The sequence below is a fragment of the Lagopus leucura genome, unplaced genomic scaffold (genome assembly GCF_019238085.1).
Source record: "Lagopus leucura isolate 7727_CA_CO unplaced genomic scaffold, USGS_WTPT01 Super-Scaffold_73, whole genome shotgun sequence".
Lineage (NCBI taxonomy): Eukaryota > Metazoa > Chordata > Aves > Galliformes > Phasianidae > Lagopus > Lagopus leucura.
The window spans coordinates 51711190-51720164 of NW_024962252.1; the positions used below are offsets into that span (position 1 = coordinate 51711190).

Sequence of the window (8975 nt, forward strand, 5' to 3'; positions counted from 1 at the left end):
TCTGCGAGATGTGTATGATTAGTGTTTCTGCTGTTCCGACCACGTGGGGGCAATATACCAGTAACAATTGCCTAAACAAACAAGTGCCAGTTTGCTAATCCAAGTGTGCTCAGGGTGGGTTTACAGAGGCTGCACATTGTACCTGTGTTTGTTCAGTTTTTCTCGGAATTTGTGAGCTCGATGAATCATAGATTTAGTGGCCACTTTTTTTTTCCACGTGAAAGTAACATAAGGCGTTAAATGTTTTGTGATAAAATCTAAACCACAGATAAAATTAAAAGTACAAGAAAAGAACGGTATGTACTTCAAAACATGGATGCATATTTCAAAATTATAAGTAGTTCCGAAATGATCTCATGTAAGCCTGGCTTTATAGTCATGAAAGGAGTTGCAAATATAGAACTACAAAAAAAATAACCAGGGACTCTCATTCTCCTTTTTGCTTTGTTTTGGGTACAGCTACTCCCAGAAACCATCGTATCTGAGATGCTTGTATGCTGTTTTCTAATTACCTACTAATTAGCATCTCTTCTTTGTAACTCCCTCTCCATCTTACTGATAACTGCTGTTGTGTGGCAATGTACCTTGTTTCCCCGACAGAAAAGAATATATTCCCAAAATCTGGCCTACAGTTTTACAAAATTAAAATAGTGATGCTATTGGTCAGTTGCTTTCCTTCCTGCTATGTGTCGCATCATTTAAACAGAACAGCAGTGCAGTGTATAGTATAAAAGTAGCTACAATTGGTGTTGTTCCTGAGTGCTTTTAAAGAGAGACAATGGACAGTGTGGCAATCATGCAGAAAATGTTTTTATTGTAGTGAATTTACACAGGAGAAAACCAAAACTCTGCCAGTTCCTAAGCCATAAAAGGAAAGGTAAGAGCTAACCAAAATAAGTTCCTACATGTAAAAACATTGCACTTCCTGTTGTCTTTACAAGGTTATAAGGACAACACTTAGATATGTTCTTTTCCTTTTTTTAAATTTTACAAATGATCTGCAATTTTAACTAATTAAAACTTGAATCTGGAATGTTTCCTCATGGGATTTATTTTTATTATTATTTCTCATGAGAGCAAAGCTGAAGACGATCTTTCCTTCTGTTTAGTCTGTCCAGTTTATTTAGACTAAGAGCATCTCAGGCCACTCAAGATTCACTTGATACGTGCCTGTAATGACCCTGTAGGGCTTCAGTGGCTCTAAATCCAGGCTTAGTACACAATATTAATGCTGACTCATGGTCAGATTGTTCTCATGGTTAGCAAGCAGGAGGAAGGAATGGCAGCAGGTTCAAGGGGCTCGATGAAAGAGTGAAGAAATGGCCTAGGTGGCAGAATAGCTATTCTCCTGTTGGGGTAACTGCTAACCCACTTCTTAATGCAGAAAATCAGCAAGGCATTGCATCAGCCTGACGCACACATGGCAAATAACATAGAATCTTCAACTATACAGAAAAGAAGAGGAAAGTGGGACAGGTACTTGGACCTGCCTACCTTTTAATTGTCCTTTTAGGGATACACATACAACACTGTTTATCAACTACTGACTAGTTTTCCCACACAACACGTTATGTGCATCATAGTCACTCATATTTTTACATACTTTCCCCCCACAAACACACACCTCTTTTAGTGGAAGAAGGTGACATGTCAAAGTGAGCAACACTTCAGAAGAGCTTCCAAGAAAAAAATGTTCATATGGAGCTAGCTTATTCCGGGTCCCTTGAAACTAATATCTTACAAAACATAAGCAAAATATCTATCTTTACAGCATTTACTTTGTACAATGTAAAGAGGAGAGAGAAGATTTTAAACGTAGGATTCCTTAGCATATTGTATCTGCTCTACCTCAAAAATGGGCTGGCTGCACCGTCGTGCCACATACTCATGTTTGTTCTTTTGATAGGATTCAGACATGGCTCTCAGTCGGTACACTCCTGGGGTCACAGGTAAACTCACACGGGAGTTTATTCCAACAGTAACACTGAGAGTTTCAGTTTCTGCATCAGAATCATTCACTGCAGAAATCCTGTCGCTGGGTAGGTCCTTCATAGCTGTACAGGCTCTGCCCTGTGCAAGGCCAGTACACAGATCAGATGGCAAAGCGTCCTGGTTTGACACCTTTGATCTCATAGTCTGAACTGTGAGATTGCAGGAGGGAACTTGGGTGGCCACGCAGTTCTTAGTAGCTTCTTCGTAAGAGGGTGGTCTTCCAGGATTCCTCTGGTCTACCTCTCTGAACACTTCATCAGCTGACCTGAAACGTGACCTTCGCTGGTATGGCACATGCATTGGTTTGTCATCCTCAGGGCTGTTTTCCTGTACAATTCTGCAGGAGAACTGATCATCTTTCTTTGTGAAACTGTCCCTCTGGAAACCCACGTGTTTTCCAGGCCCCCAACTCTGTTGTTTTGTTAGTGTTTTCCGGTGGTTTGCAAAAGAGAATGACATAGAATGCTTTTTGATCTCTCGCCTAATTGTGCTACAGTCTTCATGAGGCTTGGTGCAAAAGGACTGGGGCCTATTTAAGAAGTTTTTTTTGGGACTAGAGGGTGAAACTAATGGGGAGCTGGTGAAGACTGAGCCGTCAGAGCTCTCTAGTGAGCAACTGGAGGATGTTTTAGATAGAGAGTCACTTGATAGTTGTGAAGGTAAGATTGCAAGTCGTTTGTCCAGCACCTCATTCTCCAGACCTAGCTGCTTCTGCTGAACTGGAAAACTGTCCTCACTTTTGTTTAGCTTCTGTTTCCTTATTTTGCTTTCGAAACGGTCCTGGAATGATAGGTCTGGCTCTGAGTACCTCCTGTCCATCATGTTGATGTCATTTTTGCAAATAGTCAGTGATGTGGCAGAGACACATGCTGGATATCTTCTGCTCAAACCAGTGCTTCTTCCTTTGGGCTGCTCCAGCTCAGAAGTACAGCATTCAGCTTCAGGATCTGGGCTGTCATAGGCAGAGTCATTCTGATGAGTAGCACACAGGCGTTCTGTGGGGACAGAGCACCTGTTAGTTTTTACTGGCCATGGAAGAACAAAAGGAAGCTATCTGGAAAATATTCCTGTAGAAGTGCAATACAACAGGTTCTTTTAACATTTGTTTCCACAGATGTATTCCCATATCAAACCTAAAAGCAGCAGCCCCAGTCTGTGACAATCCCTCCTCCATTCTCTTACCTGTGGAGCTGTCTATATGCTCTGGTGACTCCACAGCCAAGGTGCTGACAGGCCATAGAATGTCCTCTCCAAATATTTCTGAGTTGTTTTCTATAAGGAACTCCACCAACACAGTCACCTGCACACAGAAAACCATCTATTTCAATCAAAGGGGCTGAAAATATATTGAACAGTCTTTCCTGCTGCTGCCCGATGTCTTTGTATGATGAAGGGCTGCACAGAGAAGGATGGCTTCTGCCAAAATCCTTGCCTGTACCATGAGGCCTGACACCACAGATGGACTGATCTGCCCTGGTACCAGAAAAAAAATGCCATCAGCCACAGTTTAGCACTCCCCAGAGGGTGTGTGGTTAGCAATGCCCACAGGATACACACTGCAGACATGTGGGATGAGGGGCAGCCACACAGCGGTGCTGTTCTCTTTTGTGTGGCCTTTGCTGTAGCAGTGGGATCCCCGAGGATGGGTCTGAGCTACCCAGGGAGAGCAGCTGGTAGGTGAACCCAACTCACCTTGTCATTCATCTCCTTCTGCACCTCCAGCGGCAATGTGCTGCCTGTCCCTGGGCTCAGCATGTTCGGGCCTACGCAGATGGCAAGGTTGTTGGCGTCCATCCTGCTGGTGTCAGCGTTCTGGCTGATGCGGTGGAGCACAGAGAGCAACTGCTTGAGCAAGACCAGGTTTGGTCTGGGCAATTTGTCAGCCACCCTAAGTGAAAAAAGGCAAAATGAGACGTTAATTCCTGGTGCGGTGGCTGCTACTTCTTTATTTGAGCAAGTCTCAGTTGCACATGGACAGACAGCACTTCCTCCAGAAAAAGGAATGCCTATGCTTTCACTACTTTGCAGAAGTATCATTCAGAAATCCCCAACAGCAGCCGAGCTTGTGGGTAACTACAAGATCCTGAATTATGTGGTCTTGACTGAAGGGAAACATTACAGCATCCTGTGTCACTGAGCAGAGGAGGCGGCATCAGAAAATATCACCAGAGGTTCCTAAGGGTGCGTGAAAGCCTGTGGCTGTCACACAGCTCACAAAGCCCTTTCTGCCACCTTTCACCTCTGGTCATTCTGAAGGGCACAGCACAGGGCCAGCCTCACTTGTCCAACCCTGTGGCCATCAGGCCTACAGCTCTCATCAGCGCTTGCTACACCATACAGTGACAACATTCACTGTGACACCATCAGCTCCCTCCTCCTGCTGGCTATAAGTGATTCCTAGAGCAATCCCAAATACCTCCAGGAAGTGCTTCTGCTAGAGAAGTGCTTTTCCATGCTGATTGCTCTACAACCCCCACAGAAACAATTGCAAATGGAGAAATGGGTTTCTAAATGAGACTCAAGTTCCAGAGAAGGTGCTGGCCACTACCAGCCTCTCCATCGCACCTAGACTGGTTGCAGAACTTGCTGGTTGCAACACTTACTCTTTCAGTTCTTCAATTTTTTCTTGCTTGCTTGGCTTCTCCAGAGCTAGCATCCACTTGTCATACTGGTCATCTGACAGAAGTTTGGAGGGAATGTTTCGGAGGAAGTCCTGCAAAGTCAAGAGACTGAGATGAGATTATGGACACTAGGGGAACATGGCTGCTACTCGGGCTCTCTACAGGGCAGGTTGGCTGGAGCTACCTGCTCTCAGAGGTGGCCATCAGCTCTACAGAGAAGCAGGCTTCACAGGTACATACTGTATGCCCTTACATCAGTGCAATAAGGGTTTATAGCTATTATGTGCTTCTTGTTCATCCCTAAATCTCAGTGTTCCTCACAGAAGAGGATGCTGAGGAGGAGGAACTGAGTTTCCTGTGGGCATGCAGAAAGTCAGCAGCAGAAATGGAGCTGAAAATCCATCGCAAAAGGAGAAAGCCAAACTTTCCCATGCCTGAAACATTTAGTTTGGTTTCACTCTTTCTTTCACCTGGAGTCCCACCTAAGCCAAATCTCCGCATTATGGTGTGCCTGTGCAGATTGGCTATGTTCTCCTACAGCTGAAAGTCAGAGGAATTTACCTTCAAAACCACTGCCAGTAGGTGCACAGTTTTGCTTTCCAAATCAACATTCCCGCCTTTGTTTAGATCCTCCTTCAACTCCTTGCGTGCTTTCTCATTGGCAGCTTTTCTGAATATCCCTTCAGTGGAAGGTCCTTTCATGTACAATATAGTTAGGAGATCCTGCAGGAAGAAAATAGACGGGGATGGGGAAAATGTTATTGTGAGTGAAGAAAGGTCCTTTAGCAGGTGAACATTTCTTTAGGTACAGGAGAAAATAAAATGACTGTAGATATACTCTGCTTTATGTGGACCAGCATCTAGTTCTATCTCCAAGTAGGTTATACTGGTAATAATCTGATTTTTCCCCCAAACCAAATTATTTTTGTACTCCAATGGAGTCATCCCTGCTTCCTTCCAGAAGGAAACAAGAGGTGGCTCCCAAGCCAGGCTGAATGCCTAGAAAATATTTCTTAGAAGAGAAAAAAGCCTGTGCACTGGAAAAGCCAACTCAGTGGGAGAAATTTTGCAAGATCATTTTTAACTAGAAGATAAGTCTTTGAGTATTTATCAGTGGCAGTCCACAGCTGAATGATATTTCAGGGAAACACAGAAATCCCTGAATGTTTTTGCTGCTGAAAGATTTGTTGATATGACTTCTGTAAAACCACAGAGGTTTGTACTGAGCAACAGATCTATTTCTCCCATTCCTGGTCCACAATGTCTCCACTTAAAGTAATTTCCAATGGAAGTTGCATAGAGTGGACAGAACTTGCACATCTGATCCATTCTACACCTGGGAGGAGCTCTGAGCTTCTCAGAATTGTGCATGGAGAGGAAACACCAAAACCACTAATTTCCAGAGTACTGTAGCAGAATCACAGGGGATCCTGCCTCACTCTGGAAGCCAGAAGTATGATAAACATATCGCTAGGATTGCTTACCTGGACTGGCTGGGGCAGCATGTCATCTTCCCCACAAATAATTGCCAGAGGCTGGCCAAACAAGGTGATCTTGAGGCCGGAGTCCAGCTGCCCCGGGGAATCCCCGCTGGTGGAAGTGCGTCTCAGAGCAAATGGCCACGATATCACCTTCTTTCTTTTCTTTGTTCCATCTGCTGCAAACAAAGGAAAATTAAAAAAAAAAATCAGTTAAAATAAAACAACAGAGTTATGCTTCCCTTCATCTGCGTGCAGTGTTATGTGATGTGGAGTGAAGAGCAGAGGTGTATGTTGAGGCAACAACTCAAACTAAATGGGTAGAAACTGAAAGATAACCAAGTTGTTGCTAAGGAAACAACTGCCTAAACTTTAGAACTCTGACTATCCCTCTAAGGACACCACCTTTCCTGTTTTCTGACTTTTTTTTTTACACTCTAGCCACTATTTCCTCTTAGAGAATGGGAACATACAGGGCACAGAACTAACGGTACATATCTGACATTTATAGAGATTTTTGATATTGCAGAGGTTTCTGTGATAGCTGTCTAAGGTAGATATGTCACTTGGGCAGCTTACAATGACAATTTCCACTATTCAGTATTGTCCATGAAGGAGACACCTCCTCTAGAGTTGAGCATCACTTTTGGGCTGCATTGGCTTCAGGGTCAGAAATCTCTTAGCAAGTGTTAAAATCTATGAGAAAGTCACAGTGCTATGGAGTCGTAAAAAACTTGCTTCTGATAAGCCTGAAAATCAGTGTGACAGGACAGCTTGCTCCATTTCTGACCCTGTACTGTGCTGGTTCTCCTCCCAGTTGTTTGCACCATGAGAGCAAACAAGTGCAGCTCTGCTGCAGCTGGGTGTGTTTGCCCTGGTGTGTAAACATATGGGTAGTGGTGAGCAGCAGGGCCGCACCCCAGTGGAGATGCTCCTGTCAGAAAGCAGCACGTGCACTGATGTTGCTGCCGAGGACACAATTTAATCTGGCTCTGAGGACCATGGAATCAGGATGCACAGGCAGGCATCATCATCATCTGCTACAAGCAAAGGGAGGCCGCTGCCTCCCGGGTCATGGTGGGGCTTGGGCTGCACTGAGGGGCGTGAGGTGAGCGGTTCTACACGAGCATTGCAAGCATTATATAAGAAGGTAGTTTTCTCAGTTTGTTTTTAAAACTCACCAGCCAACTGGCAAAGTCTGTGCTCAGTGTCAGCTGGGCCCAACAGGGGGCATTTCTTGGCATCAGCCTGCAAGAAGCACATCAGAGTTACAAGAGGGCCTCGAGCAACCTGATGCAGCCACACAGAAACCCATGAAAGGCCCAGGAAGTGAGCAGAGTGACCGGACAGCTGCCGAGGGAGCCCTGGGCCCAGCCGTGATGCTGCTTTGCTGCCCAACAAGAGTGCATGGCAGCCACCCTGGCTGTTGCTCGGCCAGTCACAGCCTCAGCGCTGAGTTAGACAGCTGCTGTGACTCCAAGAAGCCACAGCAGGACACGAGCTGTCTGAATGTGGGGAGGGGGAACAGCCTGCCCATCTGCCTCCCCCCGGCACTGAGGATCTCCTCCCAAACTCTGCCCATGAGGAAGGGCTCTCTGCCATCGGATCCTGACCGGGGTGCGCAGCCGGGACAGAGATCTCGCCTCAGCACCCAGCAAAGAGCTGGGGAAAAAAAGTAGCAACTGCTTACCTCTGATGGGCACTCAATCAAACTCTCCATGTTTCCAGCATTTAGTGTCTTTGACTAGGTAAGAAAACAAAGACCAGGAGTGAGTTATTTAGTGCTACACTTTAGAGATCAGTGCTTTTCAAAGTCGCTCTGTTGACAGAGCTGAAATAATGACACTCACAGTATTACAGCTGCTAAGCACTTTCATTAGGAGTTTAACTGGGGGAGCTCTGCACTGTCTGGTTCCTCGAGTCCTTTTGTTTGCCTGTTTATTGAACAAGGAACAGACAAAAAAAGGAGCTTGGTAAAGCTGCACCCTTCTTTCCTTCCTTTCCTTTCTGCCCCACAAGCCAGCCAAGCATCTCAGCGCAATCCTGACCAGAAAGATCGCCCACCCGGGTGAGCCATAAAAGCAGCGCTCGCCGAAAGCTCCCTCTGTAATGCCCTCAGTCCTTTGCTCTGTTTCCCCCTTCGTTCACTCAGACAAAAAGCAGCTTTCCATTTTTAATCCACGCAAAAATGAGCAGGCAGTGACAGCTATGTGGGACTGTTGATTTGCAAACACAAAGCTAAGCAAGCCAGTCAGCTTTGCCCACGAACTGTCGGTGCGCATCTCTGTACAGCTGTGCCTGGGGCTCCCCAGCCGCACCCCAACAGCGCATGTTCGTACCCAGGCTTTGCTTACCCAAGGAGTGAGTCCCGCTGGAGCTCCTTCACGTCCTGTGGGCTGCAGAGGACAGGGCAAGCAGCATCGTTCCCCTGCTGCTAATCCTTTGGGCGGGCGCAGGCGACTAAACAGTTCTACCCCACGTGTGCTGCCTTATATAGTGCAGAACAGCAGGTGGAAATTCACAGGCAGGAAGAAGCATCATGGGGCAGGACTGAGATGCTGCGACATTTCTGGCTTCCTCTTTCCTTTTAGAGGAGCTCTGTGTTGTTGGTTTTTTTTTTTCCTTAAAGAAGAAGAGAAAAAAAAACACCCGTGTATCTGTTATGCATGGAAAGGATGAGCCATTTGCCAGGTAAATGTTTCATCTCGCATCACTGCTGCGAGGTGGGATGTGCAGAGGGGGCTGTGGCGTGGGCAGTGAAAGGGCAGCGGGCACCACCTGTTCTTTGGGTCCCAGAGATCAGAGATTGTGCAGTTTCAAGATGCACTGCTAGATCGACTTGCACTAAGAATAATTAAAAAGAGGAGTGAAATAGCCAAAATTC

The 8975-nt window shown here is 45.9% G+C and overlaps 1 protein-coding gene across 2 annotated transcripts; it reads right to left on the reverse strand.

Moving 5' to 3' along the window:
• Nucleotides 1–792: 792 nt before the first annotated feature.
• On the reverse strand, nucleotides 793–8537 carry LOC122187612 (T cell activation RhoGTPase activating protein). Of its 2 annotated transcripts, XM_042885279.1 has the most exons (10): nucleotides 8446–8537; nucleotides 7942–8025; nucleotides 7782–7835; nucleotides 7273–7339; nucleotides 6098–6270; nucleotides 5175–5336; nucleotides 4596–4705; nucleotides 3685–3880; nucleotides 3175–3292; nucleotides 793–2987 (listed from the first exon to the last, which is right to left on the reverse strand). In XM_042885279.1, exons 2-10 carry the CDS (start codon nucleotides 7966–7968, stop codon nucleotides 1810–1812), a joined length of 2085 nt encoding a protein of 694 aa, XP_042741213.1. In that variant the 5' UTR covers nucleotides 7969–8025; nucleotides 8446–8537; the 3' UTR covers nucleotides 793–1809. The 2 variants fall into 2 exon arrangements, with proteins under 2 accessions (XP_042741213.1, XP_042741221.1); XM_042885287.1 differs by lacking the exon at nucleotides 7942–8025.
• Nucleotides 8538–8975: the final 438 nt, after the last annotated feature.

Coding starts and splice junctions, on each gene's coding strand:
- LOC122187612 (XM_042885279.1), bottom strand. CDS start 7,968: ATGAAAGTGCTTAGCAGCTGTAATACT. Junction 7,836..7,941: donor TGCTTAGCAGCTGTAATACT/GTGAGTGTCATT, acceptor TTTCTTACCTAG/TCAAAGACACTAAATGCTGG. Junction 6,271..7,272: donor CAGACTTTGCCAGTTGGCTG/GTGAGTTTTAAA, acceptor CTTTGTTTGCAG/CAGATGGAACAAAGAAAAGA.